At 47.8% G+C, this 18,284-nt stretch overlaps 1 protein-coding gene across 1 annotated transcript in view; it reads left to right on the top strand.

The window, feature by feature from the left end:
- LOC8031001 (midasin) overlaps positions 1-18,284 on the top strand; it is a 122,024-nt gene that overhangs the window by 49,282 nt on the left and 54,458 nt on the right. The window contains exons 30-36 of the mRNA XM_040222376.3: positions 11,434-11,662; positions 13,473-13,626; positions 14,229-14,345; positions 15,192-15,276; positions 15,345-15,465; positions 17,731-17,879; positions 17,944-18,131. Of these exons, the coding sequence (XP_040078310.2) occupies positions 11,434-11,662; positions 13,473-13,626; positions 14,229-14,345; positions 15,192-15,276; positions 15,345-15,465; positions 17,731-17,879; positions 17,944-18,131 (1,043 nt within the window). The remainder of the gene's footprint in view (positions 1-11,433; positions 11,663-13,472; positions 13,627-14,228; positions 14,346-15,191; positions 15,277-15,344; positions 15,466-17,730; positions 17,880-17,943; positions 18,132-18,284) is intronic.

The raw sequence follows: 18,284 nt of genomic DNA, 5'->3' as shown, positions 1-18,284 counted from the left end.
GGGATGGACAGAACAGCACACTTTCCGACTTTCAACACAAATAGCTTTATTAGGCGCCGGCACCTGGCCCAAGAGACCCAGAGACGGTAAGGAGAGCGAAAAGCGGGGACAGGGAAAGGTCAGGGGTGGTAGGGGAAGATAAAGGCGACACAAACAGGGAAATTACTACGGAAGAAAAAAAAAAGCCGGAAAGAAAACAAAGCCAAAAAGAAGCGAAGCCACCTAGAACAACCTCACGGGGCGACCTATACTCCGCGACAACTTTTCTTGGCAATGCAGTGGAAGGTACAGGCCCGCGCTCCCTCTCCCATTTTGAGTGTACGCAGGCTCTCCTCCTCCCCCATTTCCAGGGAGAGGAGAGTCTTTGTACACTCAAAATGGGAGAGGGAACGCAGGCCTGTACCTTCCACTGCATTGCCAAGAAAAGTTGTCGCGGAGTATAGGCCCGCGGGGTTCTTGTCTGTCCCCGCTTTTCGCTCTCCTCCTTTCCGTCAGTGGGTCTCTTGGGCCGGGTGCCGGCGCCTAATAAAGCTATTTGTGTTGAAAGACGAAAGATGTGCTGTTCTGTCCTTCTCTATATGTTTATCCTTTCAGTTTTATATAACTTGACCAACGCGCTCACGTCGAACTAAAAAACTTTAGTGCACCATTAATCATTGACATCACAGAAACTGCACTGCAGGTTAAAATCGAGGATTGCAGGATTTGTACCTGTCTAAGTCAACCGATATCCACATATTCACAATGATATCGGAGTACTGCTAGTTCTGTATGCCTACAAGTTTGCCCAAACTTATACCCAAACCAAACCCAAACTGTCATGCAGGACAATGCACATCACTGCTGCACAACTGCTCTGTCTCATTCTTTGACTGTGATGTCGCAAACATTTTAAGGGGGGACACTGGCTAGAGGTAAAATTTTTTAACTACTCAACTGATCGAAATGAAATTTGCAGGGGAGATTTAGCTTCAAATGTAGGTGTACTGTGCAAACTTTCAGCTCTCTAGGACAAATTTGCATACCTGCATAAGATGATGTGTCACCTTTCATTAGGAAATCTATGATATGCAAATCAAGCTATCCAGCACCATTTTGACTGCTTGAATATAAAGTGGGGGATATGGGACCTCGGGCTATCTAGTTTTAATAACTTAAATGTAAATATTTCAGGAAGAGTTATTACCACAAACTATGAGATGCATATCTGTCATCTGTCAATATTTGAAAACTTAATTTTTTCTCACTGAGGACTTCAACTTAAAACAAAATAAAGTAGATAGCCCGATTCCTGAGTAAATTTCAGTTCAGAAACATCTTGATTGTGGTAACAGAATACTTTCACCTTCAAACAAAAGATTCCTTCGTGTGAAATTTGCAGCAAAAAGTGGAACTGAGAAAAATGCATTCAAACATTGAACTCCTTTACTTTGTTACTGCCTCACAATGTGTTGAAAATATTTCATATCAACGTAACTATTTGGCGTATGGTCATCCAAATTGGTGTAAGGGTGTATAATTAGTTTCTAAAACTGAAAACCTCAAAATTAAAAAAAATGAAATTTTTCAAAAAATTTTAATATTTAGGCCCATGTCCCCCCTTAAGATGTTTGGAAGGACTCATTTATGGATTGCTAAGAACTGTTTTATTTGTTCTTCATGATTGTGGTTTCTTATTTGAAGAGCAACTCCACTCAATTCCAAAAATATTAGGCGTACATGTGATTTCATATCCCGAAGCACTACTAAACAGCCTTAGGTCCTCGGATTCGCGAAATGTGGAATAATATTTCTGTAATCTTAGTTTAATCATCAGCAGATACCGAAACCGGAACTTTTGTTGCGACAGGCAACATTGGTCTCGTGTCGTCAGAGTCATGTCCACGTCACATCGAACCACGTGGTCCGAAAGGTCACATGATCCTCTATGTGGTGACGTGCGAACGTGGTGCAAAGCGCAAGTGTCATCTGCTCCGCACTTCTCACCGATGTAGTTTGCTACAACATCCGACATGTGCATCACTGCAGCCCCAGCTGCACTTTATTCCCAGAAAGTAAGTTTTCTCAAATGCAAATTTCGGAAGGATTTGTCGAAGCTGAGGAATACTTAGCAACACATGTATATGCACGAGCATGTAGCAGCCAATTTCCAAAGAAACAAATGAACTGTAGCCGAGTCGACAGCGTAGCACATTCGCTTGTCCTCACGATAACGTTGATGCAATAGAGCATAGTTACAACAACCATCGCACAGCCCACGAAGCTCTGCTGTGTGAGGTGACGTGCCAAATTATTAATGCGAAAGCATTAACTGTCCCATAGAGCGAGCTGACATCATCCGTTTGAAGTGCGAAAACGGCACCTAGTTTCCACGATCCAAATAGGAGCGGAGTTAAGCTGATAAATTTTCGGCTTCGGTCCCATTGGCTGGCGTGCATCAACGAGGCTCCCATTGGTCGCTGTGCGTCAGTTTCTGTAGTGTCATCCTGACTGTGTTATCACACTGTTGTGTTATCAGTGATCGCCACATTCGCTCGCCTCTTATCGGTTGTACGGTGCGTGGCAATATATACCGCACATGGAATAAACCAAGGGTTCGTCCTGCTGGTAACTACGTTGATGTCTGCTCCTTCCTCGCATCACAAGGCACACGACAGTTTGAACAATCGCTCACCCAATGGCGGTGCGTGTCCGCGAGGCAGTGGCTCCACCGTTCCATGCCCAAGGTCAGCGCGTTGTACGCCGCAGATTAAAGAAGGGAGCGAAGAGCGGTGTGTGTGCTTTCGCATTCACAACTCCTAAGAAATCATTTAGTGGAGCTCGAGCCTTTTGTTCCTCCTACACACCACAATAATGTATCACCGAAAGTTTGGCGACAGCAAAGCTTTTGGCAGGAAGTGACCGTCCATATTTTGTGCACACCGCACGAAGAAAGTCATTATTGATACATCGTAAGCTCGTAACGGGGGATAACTTTTTTGGCAATGAAGCCAGCTGAGCGCGCCCGTGCGCTTTGCGCATCCCCAGTTGGTGGATCGGAATCTCGACAGAGGTGCCCTCAATTTGACGCGGGCTTATTGCCGCGAACGCACCGTCAGACATGCGACGTGTAACCGAGACCTCACTTACACGTCACAAGATCCCCAGGTGGTTCAAATTAATCATCAGGCCTCCGCTGGGGTGTGTGATGCCCTTCGTAGGTTGGGCACATAAACCTCCAAGTTCACATTGATTTCCCAAAAATAGCTAAGTCTTCGTGCCTTGTTTCTACAAGCGCGAGACATATACTATACTCGTACACTGAGAAACGCCCGGTGCATAGTGCGACCGACGCGGTGGTCGTTTGACCGTGCATGTGTCTCCTGCTTCGTAGCCTGAATTGTGTACCTTTATAAAGCTGTATGGCAGACTACACGTTTGTTGTCAATAGCAGAAAATAGTCAGCGGAAATTATGAATGTCGTGATAAGTATGCTCCAGTGCACATTCATTTGGTTTTACAGTGCAACTGATATTTTCATGCACGTTTTTCTATTTAACTGGTAACTGCAAATTAGTGTCATGAGCATAAGCAATCAGAACAGATCATTGCGCTGCGATTTGGCGATAACGGCTTCCCAGAGTTCCACCGGGCTGGGATGTCCGTCCACACCTTCAGATGCTCGCTGTCGTATGGAAACTTGTGAAAGACAACCCTCTGGCTGGTCATATGGTAGTTCAAGCAGGCAGCAACAAAACATTGTGAGCCTATGGATCTTTCACTGGGCATCAGAGATGCGGCCCGCGCTCGTATCCTAAACAAAACGTCATTCTCAAACTGTAGCAGTGGCGAGATGAAACAGACTGCTCCCAGCTCCCAGCTCTGAGAAATGCGCAGGGCAGCGCAAACTAGCATGTCCATGTTGTGGTGAACACGTGGACACCAATGAGCCAACACTGGGAGGAGAAACTCATGACGTCATCATTCAATTTCACTCCGAGCAGTAGAAACAAACAGAATGTGAGAATGACGTAGACATGACTCTGACGTAGTGGCTCAGTGTTGGCTGCTCCAACTCCATGGTGTTGATTGCGCCTCACATCGCACGCTAGAGCTACGTAGCAGATTTCGGCAACTTGGCTCATTTGAAAGTTTGCTGGCCAGTTTATTAAATACATAGATGGAATTAGATTGTAAAATTTGACATGGTGGTCTTCCTAGATGATACTGAAGAAGACTGTATAGTTTTCTCAATAGCAAAAATGAAGCGGAGGTGCCCTTTAAAAGGCGATTTGAGGCTTTGATAGCATTACACTTACTTTGGGGATGTCGTTTACCATTTTAATATCTGAATCCTTTTTTTTTTTTTATGTGGCATTAGATGGCAAGGACACAAACAGTCAGCCTTATAATTAGAGGAAACACAACCAGATAAGATACCAGCTGGAAAAACTTTTGTGCTGAGCTTTTCAATTTAGGCAGGTATAGTATTCATGACAGTACTTATTGTTAAGAAGAGGATAAGGCACCTTTGGCTGTGAAGATCATGCAGAAAGCACGAGCTCGAGATATGCCATTGCATTTTGCTCCTCTAAGGAGTCAATTTGACTCATGCAGCGGACCTCAATTTATTAACGTAGATTCTTTAATGGGCCCAACACTCTATAGTGGCTACGCAAAACATCCCCAGGTGAACACACCGTAGTTGGTGGAGGCAAATATTAAGGCCATTTTACACATGCATCTCAGCACTGCAGTAGCACAGTCGGCGCTGCATCAGCCCTACTGCCAATGCTGGCTCAGTGCCAAGTTAGTACTGCATTGTTTGTGTAGACAAGAAAAGGTGGAGTCACATACATTGGAGCGCTGTTGCAGCGCTGATATAGCCGAAAGTCAGCGCGTTGTCTACAGCATTCAGTGAGTACTGAGATGTATGTGTGAAGGGGCGTTCACTGGTGAACTTCATCGGAGTTCGGCGCAACACTCCTCGGTCTCTCGCCTCCCGCACCCATCCCGCCTTCGAGGCGCGCGTCGCCCCACGCTGAAGGCCGCTTTCTCTTTACCCGCGCAAGGTCCCTCGGGGGTCGGGGGGTCCGCACTCACAGGGGCAGCAGCGGGTCGGCGGGGGCGGTGACCGGGGAGGCCCCTGGGGAGCAGCGGGGGTCCGTGTCGAGCACCAGAAGCAGGGCCGGGTTGACGGTGGCATGCACGAAGGCCACGTGCATGGCCACCTGGTGGGGCAGTGGGGCCCTAGGCTGCACCAGGGTCACCACAAACAGGGGGCCCCAGAAGAGCAGGTAGGCCGCCAGGAGGAGCCCAAAGGCACGCAGGCGTCGCAGGCCCCGTCTCTCCTGCCGCTCGACGTAGTCCTGCGCGAGGGAGACGCGGTGATGGGAACTGCCGGTTCTCTCGCTGTGCTAGACAGACGTGCAAGTTCTGTCGCCGTGCCCCCGACAAGGAGAAATCGGAACCAAACTCTGATGTTTCTCGTGCCAAACCAACGAAGGACATCTGGCATGCCCCAGCGAACAACCGAGGATTAATTTTGACCACCTAAGGGTCCTTTGACGTCCAACCGAAATCTCAGTCGCACGGCATTCTCTGCAATAAGCCTCCATTGTATTGTGTGCACCCCAGCCAGGATTCAAACCTGCCAACTGGATGTCCGTAGGCCAGCGCTTTGCCTCGGAGCCATAGAGGTGACCCCCTGACAGGGGCACGACGAAGGGAAGCTAGGGGTTGCAGAAGCACCTTATGTTAGGACTGCATCATAGGTTGTGTATTGGGTGCCTTGTGGCTATCCAGCGATCCAACTTGGAAGACCCAGCAACCAAGATACATATCACAAGAAAAGAAACTCATCTGTTCTAGAGACAACACCCAAAGCAGCGACTAGAGACCCTCCTTTCTTAACGAGCATTTCTTCGGTGCCAGGGTGCTACTAGCTCTGGTAGCCCTTTGCAGAAGGTGCACTCGGCTCGTCTTTGGAAACTTATGGGAAGTTGTGGACAGAGGTGGAGAGGTTCTGAAGCTGCATTGCGATCACTATCGGCGTTTGGCAATACGCCCCCGATCGCGGCGGAAGGTTTCCGCACCTGCATGGTGCGGTCTCCGGGTCCCGAGACCATCATGGCGGTGACGAGGGACGCGACGCGCGCGGCCTCCACCTTGGACCGGCACAGGTCCTGGTGCAGCCTGCGGAGGTGCACGGCCGTCAGGAGCACGCAGAAGGCGTTGACGCCCACCCAGAGTAGGCCGAGCACGTAGTGGGGCCCCGGCTGCAGGGGACACAGGTGGGCCGCCCTGGCCCCCGCGAGGAACGTGGGGCCGAGCTGCACCGTGGTGGACGCGAACCACACGAGGAACAGGGCGAGCGCCAGACACTGCGGCGAGTCGGGTCCGCCGTCGCTCAGCACCCAGGTGAGCAGGTTGACGGTGGACACGGTGACGAGGAGCAGGAAGGCGGTCTCGAGGAGCGGGCAGCGCGGCGGCGCGCGCTGGCAGAGCAGCAGCCCGATGCCCAGCGGGAGCAGGAGGCCGGCGCGGGTACAGTCCACCAGGCCCTGGTGGAAGAGCAGTCCCTGGGCCCAGCCGCGGCGCCGGGCCGCCACCTGGCCCATGAGCAGGCAGTTGGCGCCCATGCCGAGTGCGGCCAGGGCGAGCAGCAGGGCCGCCTCGGCCGCCGCGCCGCCGGCCCACGGCCCGGCCCAAGTGCCCCCCGCGCAACCCGAGCTCTGGTTGGACGCCGTGCCGTGCTCGTGCCGTGGTCCCTCGGGGGACCCGGCTGACCCGCTGCTTGGGGGGTTGTCGGCGCCGGCGGCTCCGCGGGGGTGGGTGCCGCGCGCTCACTGAGGACGAGGACGACGTCGGGAGGGTTTCGGGTCGGGATCTCGGCTGCGCTGTTGCCGAGGGGCGCTGTGGGAAGCTCCGGCCTCCGGCTCGGAGCGCGGACCGCGGCTGAGACCGCGGAGTTGACACGGTGGAGCCGCCTGGTGGCCTAGTGCCTAGTTGGCCTAGTGGCGCAGCCGTCTGAGCGGCCGGCGGTTCACCTACGCGGCCTGTCGTCTTTTCGCGCGTACGTGCCTCGGGGCACGCTCGATATTGCCACCGGATATTTAACCAAGTCCGCGCGAAGCATGCGCCAAGACGGCAGGCGCTGTCTCGCGGGCATCATATTTCGAGAGATCTTCCGTGACCCGTCTCGAGGGAAAAGGTGTTCGCGAGGAATAAATTGAAACTGCGCGGAACAATTACTTGATCAGTTACGAAACCATGCTTTTTTATTTATTTTATTTTGTTGTTATATATTGGAAGTGTTTTATATTCTGGAGAAGTTCAATTTGGCTAGGTTCGTTCGTTAGTCTACCGAAAGTCAAAAGCGTACGCCTATCCCGCGCGTGACTGGCCAAGTTTCGACTAACTAATTCTTCTAAAGATAATTTTTGCCCATATAAAGAGAAAAAAAAAAAGTCGTTCCTAACTGTTTTTGTTTCGTTTTTGGGGGCATAATAATCTAATCGGTATAGTTTAGTGGTTGGCAAAGCTGATGCGCTTCACCACTTTGCACCCGCGTTCGCCGTGATGCCCACCTGGCGCGATGTGGGCGAAAATAGCTATGGTTCCAAAATTTTGCATTGTTTTAGTTTTTGTTTATTAGTAAATTTTAATGGCTTCTGTGGCCACCAGAACATAGTTGGCTAGCCTGATCGGTCACTAAATTGCGATATAGTGCAGCATTTACTTAAAAAGTTATTTTTTAATGATAAGTATATAAAGCATATAAAATATTGCTAATAGTTATATGAAACATGTATTTATCTGTTTGTAACAGCTGGCACACGGTCTGTTCATGCACAAACCGTGGAAAAAAAAAAAGACTTGATTTTGCTTTTAAAGCACAGCCACTGATCTCTATGAGAGATCAGTGAGCACAGCTCTCAGGCGCCCATTTGTGGGTTGAGCGGTGTCGGCATAACCGCGCACGTTGCATTATATGGGACGTTTCCCGGCTAAAGTTAGTGGGGAAATTTTCCCGCAAAATTTAGCGGGGGAAATGTTTCTGCTAAATTTAGCGAGAAATTTTTCTGCTAAAGTTTTGCAGCTTTCAAATCCTAGATCATACAGCAAATTTTGCAATCGCTTGAATAGATTTATTTCTTTTTTTTTCTTATTGTTTTATGTGTATGTCATCATGTGCCATGTTTTGGCCATAGAGTTATTACGATAAAAGCTAGAGGCTCAGCTGGTGCTAGTGTGCTGTTGCATTTTGAAGCAGACAGCAAGCAGTCAGAAATTGACTTCCAGTAATGCATTTCTATGGGAAAAAGCGCGTGCATTTTCTCTCTGCGCTCGGTTATAAGAGCAAATATCACGAATAATTTGTAAGTACTAGGCACATTAGAACATTTCTCAGTCACGCAGACGAAATAATTGGTCAGTTACAGCATTTTTATTTGAAATTCGTGGCATGAAAAACGGCGTTAAAACCGTTTTGTACGTGTATTTATGTGCACTGTCGAACACTGTTAGCGCGAACACGGCGTCGACGCTTTCCAGCATGGGGGATGTACGTGCCAAACGAACGAAGGACATGTGGAAAACCAAGAGAGACGGCAAGAACTACGCAGTAACACTGGATAAGTACCTCCTCTGAATGCAGACGATCAAAATAAATTGAAATCCACGTAATATAGTCAGATTTGTAATAAATAAGTACTGCTTTATTCTTTCTGCTCATGAATATGTGCGAAGATGCTTGTTCTTGGTTCAAATCATCATCCGCACGCTCCAAATCTTTGAAAATAGGGGGAGCCAGAGAGTGGGTGCCCGATAAAAACTGCCCGACATAGGAAATAATAAAAAGACACACCTTTCGTAGCTCATGTGCTTTATTTTTTGCGTTCAAATGTTTTTTTAACCGATCGTAAAGATGCACGACGGAGTCATTTTCATCCAATGGCAGGACTGGCATATTAGCAATATATAGGCACCACCGAAATGCTAGCAAACCTTGAACACACTCTACATTCCTTTCGATCGTTAGTTTGCTTAGAATCATCGCTTTTTTTTACATACTTTCCTTGCAACAGAGGTTTGGGCCTGAAATAGAGCGAAGTGTAACATCGTTCACTGGTAAAGAAAAATGCTGTAACTAAAGCAATTACACTTTCACATCACCAATAAAGGTGCATACTATCCGGTACAACCGATATGACAAAAGTTATTTGTGTTATTTTCCGACGAAGAGACAAAATTCACGCGCGTTTTCCCATAGGAATACACAGGGAGGCTGGAAATGTAGACTGCATGCTGTCTGCTTCAATTTGCAACCGGAAGTCCCGTAGACACTAGCGCCAGCTGAGCTTTTAGCGTTTATTGTAATAACTCTATGGTTTTGGCCGACTGTTTTTAGGAAAAGTTATGGTTATTTATTTTTTAATACTTTCCAATTTCATATTGTACTTAAATTAAATCATGATATCAATTTATAAATTTCCATGGTTTTTGTTTTGTTTTTTCTAAAGGGTTGTAAAAATTAATGATGGGCCGAACTTTTGCCAAATAGAAAGTTCGGCGCCGAATCTTTTGCCGAACTTTCGGAGCCGAACTTTTGCCGAACTTTTCTAAAGATTCGGCAAAGATACAGTAAAAATACATTGTTACCAGACTTAACGTGGATATTTAGTTTTTTCTGGCGAAAAAAGGTTTCATGTTGTTTTTTTCCTAACCTAAATGCAACATGTCATGTAGATTGACACAGTTATTACTAAATAAGGTGATATTCTACAAGATAATTGTATCAGTCTCGTTTTTGTGTGTTTACTGTCAATTTTAGTGACTCCTTGCAGAAGTGGCATGACAACGAGGGTGGGTAGAAACGAGCGCGGCGCAGTCACGAATCACGTGAGAGTTTCGGTTTTGAGGCATCATCTGCGCAAGCCTGCTGTGTGTGTACATTGTTAAAATGAAGGCAATAACGCTGCGTTCTTGCTTTGTCTGGGAGTCACCGTTTTGTGTGCGAAAACGAATGCAACGGTTGCTGAGCCTTCACCAGAAGAGATAATATTATCATTGTAAATATGTGCAACGTCTTGTTTTTAACCTTTAAAAGGCCAGTTTCTGGTGTAAGGACACACACAAACGTTCAGAAAGATAGGGCGAGTTAGGAATGTCGGATGTGTAACGTCGAGCATTATAGTTCTGTGTTTAGTTTTATGCAGATACATGAAAATCACAAAATAACGCTAATTGAGAATGCAATCTTATTTTGTTTTAGAACACACTACTTCTGAGCCGAAAACAGAATTGTTATAATACTGAGGAGTGCTTTATAGTAATTGTTGGCCAATGTTTCAACTACTTCGGTGTATCAATTGAAAGTTTAAATGAAAATCCCGTTATCCAGAATGTACCGCATCACTTGTCACTTGCACAGTGGACTGCGTAAATTACTGGTCAATCTTCTATTCTTGAGGCAGGAAATAGCCGAAGAGAACCACGCTCGCTCACAAACGCACAGGTACTGTGTTGCCTACTCCACACCTCGCCGTAACCACTGGTTGCACTACACTGCACGATGGTAACTGCACGACTGCACAGCGTCCATTTGCAATCCATGTACCCGTCGCGTTCTCGCGCGTGCGCAGACATTTGCCGAATCTTTGCCAAACTTTCCTTCAAAAGTTCGGCACTTGCCGAACTTTGCCGAATCTGAAGTTCGACAGATTCAATCCATCACTAGTAAAAATTACTTTTTTTATGTTTTGTGTGCCTAATACTTTATAGCAAGAATCGTTTCAGGAACATTAAAAAGGTACAAAGCACCTCTCTGTACTTCTCGAATGAGTAAAAGAAGAAAAAAACTGCCAAGAAAGCCTGCAAATAGCCAAACTCGAGGAAGTTTAGTGGGGATGCGATGACTGCACCATTCGTGCCAGAATGTTTGCCCCACCACATTCTGGTCGACGGACCATTAGTAGCATATCCCGTTACGCTCGGACATTTTCACAAATATTGCGTTGACATTGCAGCAGATGTAAATTTCTACTTCCTCGACATAAACTCGTCGTTCGGGCTCTGCCACACTGCCGGGTCCTTCCGACGAGCGTCTGTCAATTTTCGCAACCTTCGATCGTCGTTGCTTACAAACGGTGCTGGATGTGGGAGATGGCCATTCTGCTGCAGGTCGCCCTCGGTCTCGACAGTCAACGGAAGCTTCGGCAGCCAGAGCGCCGCGACGATGGCGACACTAGCCTTAACTCATACTTTTTCCGAGGACTCCTAGCACCAACCGGCATAACCGCGACGTCTGACAGCACAACACAACGGCTCGCGTGACATCATTTCTTGCCAGTTCGGGCCGCTTTTTCGATGTAGGGACAGGAAGGACGCTGAACGTACCAGCCGAGGACGCGGTTCAGGCACCGTATTGATTGCGACGACCATGACTTGCAGGTGGACCTGTCGAAGAAGGTGGACGAAGTGCTGGGTCGCATCGAGGAGCGCCTGAACGGCTTGCTACGGCAGGCGGCTTCCCCCCGGCCGGCCCCTGGTCTTCAGCAGCTGATGGCGGCCAGCAGCCAGATTCACGCGGCGTGGCCCTCTAGGACGGCCGGCCAGGACACCCTTCTTCGGCGGCTCGGGGACCTCCGCCGTCTGCTTTCGGGCCTTTCACAGACCTCTGGTGAGTGAATGCAAACCTGCTAGTTGCTCGTGAAGGTGGGGAGACCGCATACGGTTAGCAATTCCAGCAAAGCGTTTGCCAGTCTGCTTTCACAGTTTCGTATTTAGGTCATTGGAGGTTGAGAATTGGGTCGGTTGTTAGTTGAGATTAAAACCACTGGCATGGTGGCGCAATCTGCCGCCAGTCAAATACATTCCTTTATCCATTTGTTATACGCTAAACATGCTGGAAAGATTGTGAGTGCTTTTTCATAATCTTTGTTTTTGAACATCGCTTCATCATGTTTGTTGTCACAGGCAATGACTGTTTTTGCAGCTGTGGATCATGGGAGGTGGCAGGACCTTTTTTGCTTGGGTGGCACGGCCTAACTTCCCAAATTCATCAAGGGGCAAAGAAAGGGAAAGAAGGGGGGTAGTGATGTGGCTTACATTTAGCTGGCTCTTGAATCGCAGGTTCCACGTGCCAAGGGAATACAAATTGGTCCTCTGTTCTTCGCTTGTGTGTGTAAAGGGCTGTCTTTGCAGAACTTGATTCACTCCAAATTTTGGCATGGACGATTTTACGTCCCAAAAGGGTGCATGCAAAGCTGAACATCAATTGTGTGCACATCTATAGAGCGCGAAAACTTTATCGACAAAAGTCGGAAAGAGTCGTGTTTGGCAAGGACAGATGGCCCTTTGTTAGTGATTCTACAATGATATTAGGGAGGTAGGCAGAAATTTCAGACAAGCAACTGCCCCCTTGCTCCCCTCCCCCGCCCCTGTATAGCTGCCCCTGCCATGGGTGAACTGCCGCTCCTTGAGGCCTTTATTCCTTCGTTCCAAAGCACAAAAACTTGAGCGTAGCCTCAGTGCCAAAAACTCACCTGATGGCCGTGAGGCTGTAAAAGCAGGAATTCATCCTCAATGAAAAGTAGTCATTTGTCTTGAACTTTCGTCTTGGTCTAGTTTGGTGTGTCATGTGGGGTAGGGAATGTCTATTTAAAATTGTTACTAAGACACAGCACATGCAAGGACTGAAAGGAAAACACTTAACCACAGCCTCATTACATTGAATCAATGGTGTCACCGGGGGGGGGGGGGGCATGGCTTTGGGTGCCGCTGACTCTAGTGATGCCACTGCATTGAACATTTCACAATACTCGTTTTTGCCTCAAGAACCGTAGGGAAAAAAATTTGAAGAGACATTTAAGACTGCTTACGTGTAGGAATGTGAAAGCATTCCTACACACAGTGCATTCCTACAAGCAGGCGCCACGAACCCTGCCGGCTTCACGACGGCTTCCATGACGAAGCATTGTGTTGCTGTGCTTTTCTTTGTGTTTTATTAGAAATGGGAATTTAGGTGCCATTTTTCTGCTACAGACGGTTACAGACAATGGTTACAAACAATGCTGGCCCCTTTCTTGAATGTTTCTAATTTACCTTTTCATGTGTTGAATTAAAATATATGTAGGTGCATCTTAGATTATTTTTATGTTTCTTTATCAAGATGTACACGTTTCAGACGCTAAAAACATTGTTTCTCTCTTCAACAACCAAATCTTGTAAGAACTACTTCGCACAGCGTATGAATAATCTGCAGAACTTCCTTTTTTTCCTGAGGGAACAACTAGTATATACTAGTTGATTTATTTCATTGCCCCATCAGTATATTCAGATGGCATCTCCCGCTGTTCTAGGCACTCGTTTAGCATTCAGCTTACGCTCTCTCTTGCCTGCTCTTCTATTCGTTCTACTCAACACAAATGTTTCGTTCCTCGCAAACTTATTGTCACAAACGCTCTTTGCGCAACCTTTTTGCACCACAGGATGGACGGACGTGCTGACGGAGCTGGAGCAGCTGGAGAAGGAGGCCGCCCACCCGGAGTCCCTCGGAGGTCGCTTCGAGTGGCGGGACAGCGTGCTGGTGACGAGCCTCATCCGCGGCGACTGGCTCCTGCTGGAGAACGTCAACCTTTGCAGGTGCTCGCTGCCTTCCTCTTCGCGTTTCACTTTCGATCTGTGAAGCCGCACCGACGCGGCTCACGCATCGTGCAAAAGACACGGCGTTGGCTGCGGACACGACGACAGAATCACCCGCGAACACATGCCTCGAGCGCGTTCGAAGCACATCTGCATTGTGCACGTGTGTGCTTCGGATGCGTCTGCAGACGGTTTTTGTGTGACCAACGTGATCATCATACGAGGAAGAAACATGCTGCAGACTGTGTCTGCATAATGTCTTTTGTACGTCGTATTGGCGGCGTGACCACGGCTTCAGGCATAGAGGTCACACACTGTGCAAGTGGTTAGGCCTAACCTCGCGCTTTATTATTACAACATACTCGCACGCTCACAAGTCCTGCTTGTTCACACACACACAGACACAGTGCACTCTTCACCACTTCCCTCTCCCCTAATTTCCGTTTCCCTGGCCACGAGCTTCCCTAGCCCCACGGTCCCCAGGGCGCTTCCCATGCGTCCTGTCGTGACCTCGTGCCTCCTAGAGCCTCGCCGACCAATCGGTCGGTCGATCTTTTGACAAGGGAACCTCGTCTCAACGGTTGTGTTTTCTTTGGTTGCAGCGCGTCGGTGCTTGACCGACTCAACGGGCTGCTGGAACCTGACGGTGTGCTTCCCCTGACGGAGCAGGGCGTCGTGGGGGAGGCCCTGAGGGTGGTGCGGCCGCACCCTGACTTCAGGTGCGTCCTCGCTTTCTGTGGATCACATCCTAATGATGTTCGTTTGTTTTACGTCGAAAGCTTGTGACGTGTTTGTGGGCTTTTATGGGCACAAAAGAAAAAAATATTTGTGACGTAAAGAAGACGGAATACCGGAGTAGTAGAAAGACTTGCGTGAATAAAACAGATGTCAGTCTAAGGAGACACAGAGAAGACCATGAAGGTGTAGGTAAGGCCACTAAATGTTTCGAAGTTCAGCCTTCCATGGCATTTACTGGAACTGGAATATCGGGTCAGATGAGCTTTCCAGTTGGCTGATGCCAGCCATTTTAATGCCTTGCATGAAAAAAAAAATTAAAGACGTTTACAATTCTCTGTAATGCCGAATTAGAGCGCAGCTCTTGAGGAGGAGTAGGAGAGGAGGGGATAGCATACCTGAGTGACGTCATGAGGGTGACGTCACTCGTGAGTCGTGACCCTTGTGACGTCACTCGTGGTCCTCGTGGCCCTCGTGGTTTTGAAGAGCCAATGAATTATGGCCAGTTAGAATTCGGGTGGAATGAAAGCCAGGGATTCAAAAGCCATTGACTGCAATCTTACTTCTGTTTCTGTGGCGAGGCAGTAGGCGAGCCAAACAAAATAAACAGAGTTTGCCTCTTTTTTTTTCTTTGTACACTGTGTGAAATATGGTTAGTTTCCTTGGTTGCTTGGTCGTAAGTGGTGTGAAATAGGACGTAAATACGCGGTATCAAAAGGAGGCATGGGATTTTAATAGCCAATATAAAGAAAAAAAGCTTAAGCTACCATTTTTTTGTTTTCATTAAACAAACATTTTATTTAAAAAAAAACCAACATCCACTTGTCCAGGCTCATCATGACCATGGACCCCAGGCACGGAGAGATATCTCGAGCCATGCGCAACCGCGCTGTGGAAGTCTACCTTCCGGGAGAGGTGGAGTAGCCTTTGTGGCAGTCGCTCAGAGTGGTCAGCATATTCATTGGATGCGTGCATTCTTCCAGGAGGACGGAGGGACCCTGGACTTGTGGGACACACAGGCCCTGCTGGCATCTGCAGGGCTGCTGCAGCCTGGACTCAGCGGTCCACTTTACGAAGCTCACAGAGCATTCAGCGCGGCCTCCGGTGAGTCTGCTGCTTACAAAAGAGCTGCTTGGCCGTGACTAGGATGCCGTGTTTTAGGATGAATCCGAAAAACTCCGAAAAACACTCGCCGATAAAACCTTCATTCATTCATTCGGGAAAAACTATGAATTTCGACGTCACGATGGCATAACAAAAAGGAAAAAAAGAAAAAGACTTTTATTTTACGATTAAATTTGGTCAGAGTCGGAGATCTTTAAAAAATGTCCTTCGAGTTCTTTTTTTTTTTTAATTTTAGTTGATTGACAAAAGGAGAGCTTGCTGTTTATTTTGTTAAGGGTTTTCCAGGACAATGGGTCAGTGCACATACTTCTGGGCCGTGACAAAAGCCCACCATTTTGGTTTCCAGTTCATACTACTTGTGCTTCTTAGGTAGAGGATAGGTTGTCTTTTCATAACCTTGAAAAATATGAAAATGTAGATTTCGTAGGATGGAGGAGGGCAGCTCTAACTTTTATGCTTCCCAATGACTATGTCTATGAGTTAGGCTATTTCAAAGTACCGTATTTATTCGAATATAGGTCGACCTTTTTTTTTTTTCGGAAATGTTGTCAAAAATGAAGGGTCGACCTATAATCGTGACCAAAGAATTTTGACCTAATTCGCGGCCAAAATTTGAAACCCTACCCAGGGTATGGAGCTATCAATCACCTAGCCGGCGTCGCGGTTGAGCCGCGCGGCTTCTTGTTTTAAAAAGCTTTTGACGCACAAAAACAACCAAACAGCAGCAGTCGACAGCCCGTGGCCGCCGGCTACGGCTCTCGCGCACATTCCTCGGGCGTCGGGTTTCGCCATCATGCCTGTAGCGTTCCCCTCGCTGGGCAAGGGGGAAGGGGAGGGAGAGGAACGCGATGCGCCATGCACTTTGCCCTCCTATGCGAACCATTCCTCTCTCCCTCGCAAACGCGCAAAAAAAAATAGAAAAAAAAAAGAAAAACCGGAGTTCCTTTAGTTGTTTTTTTTTCGGCGGGTCGCGTGTTGCTCACGGGGCTCGCAGCGTTGCTCGTGTCTTTGTATTTGATCTTTCGTGGCTCGCCCGTCTCCACCTTCTTTCGTTTCTTCTTGTCGTCATTTTACAACGGTATCGGTGAGGTATTGTTGCCAATTTGCGAGGATGTCTACCAAACTGACGAAGCTTCGGACGACGATATGTCCGGAAGTTCTGACGATGAATAACTTTTTGACATCGCCCTGTGATTTAGCTGAGAGTGCTGTAAATAAAGGTTTGTTTCTTTTGCCCTAACTTTCCCCTGTTCCTTAAAAAAAAAAAAAAAAAAAGGTCGACCTATATTTGAATTATTTTTTTTTATTCTCGGTGGACTCAATAAATAGGGGTCGACCTATTTTCGTGGTCGACCTATTTTCGGGTAAATACGGTACTCACATTTTTTTTAAGCACCACTTGTTTGCAAGGTTCGTTGTAGGACAGTTAGTACTGCTAATGCCAAATGCAGATGCAAAAGTATTTTTTGAGATCGGCAAGTTATTTTTAATTAAGGGTATGTTTTTGACTGGACGTTGTTTTTCTTTTGAATTTTTAAAAATAAACACAGTAAAATTAAACACAAATTTTTAGAGAGGTCTGAATCTAACAAAATTAAATGAAAATAAACCTCGAATTTCTAGCAAAAATATACTATACTCAGAAAAACACCCTCTGAGTTTCGTGAAAAATAGAGTCTGAGAACACAGAACCCTAGTCATAACACAACAGTAGATGATACTAACAGTGACGAGGTCAGTCAGGCCTATTTCTTGCCATGCGTTCAATGTCTTCTCTTTGTTCCATCAACTGTTGGGCAATGCATCACAATATTCGTAGCTCCAGTGGCAGAGATAGGGAGAGGAGAAACAAGGAGCTTATGCATCTTAGAATGTGCATAGAGAACTGTCGTTACCTCGGGGTTGATGAAAACAGAGATCCAGGTCTTCAGGGACTCTGTCGCGACAACACATGCGAAGCTGGCAGTGTCGCATAGGTAGTGTGGGGCGGTCACATCCCTTCGCAGTGGATTTAGCTTTTGTGAGCTATGAATAAGAAAAAAACACAGAGCTCTCGGAATATCCAGCCCAGCATTATGCATAGGGAGGCAGCAAGCTTTACCACTTAGGTTACTGCCCTAAATGAGGACTTTCTGCCACACCAGTAGCTTGTATGGTAGTCGTTCAATTTTAAGAAACAAAAATTGGAGATACTGGCGATTGCTTGTTTGCACTAATAGTATCGCGCTGGATACCTGTACCCAGCCCATGGCCGCAAAGCCACCTTGACCAACCTGAGGCAAGCCGTGGCGCTCAGCGTCCACAGGCTCGAGAGTGGTGTCTTGCCATTGGACGCCGTGCGGAGCAGCTTCGCCGAGACTCACCTGGTGGCGTGGGATCCACGGGAAGCGGAGGTGGGATCTCACAAGTGGCGACCGACGGGAGTGGCTTGACCAACCGGAACCTCTTTGCTCGCAGGTGGCGTGCCAGTCCCTCGAGGGAGTGTCCTGGGAGGGCACGCAGCTGCCGCAAGCCCAGCAGCTCCTGCTGTCTCTTGTGGCGTCGCCGCCACTCTGGGCGTTGGAGAGGCACTGCGAAGCTGCCCAAATCTGGAGTGACAGCCTGGCCTTGTGTGCCGTTCTGGCAACTTTGTCGGAACCATCCAGGTGAGGGCTGGACATCAAGGTTTGTTTTTGTGGCCCAGCTTCATTATGCCTGGCTGAAGTCCATTCCCAGTCCACCAGAGACTGTGACAGCCACATACTCACGAATTAGTGGACTTGTGATCCGCAGAACTATTGACCGATGCGGTCATTTGG

This window comes from Ixodes scapularis, unplaced genomic scaffold (assembly GCF_016920785.2).
Source record: "Ixodes scapularis isolate PalLabHiFi unplaced genomic scaffold, ASM1692078v2 PGA_scaffold2__306_contigs__length_199485367, whole genome shotgun sequence".
Taxonomy (NCBI): Eukaryota; Metazoa; Arthropoda; class Arachnida; order Ixodida; family Ixodidae; genus Ixodes; species Ixodes scapularis.
This window is presented reverse-complemented; position numbering and strand designations above follow the sequence as displayed.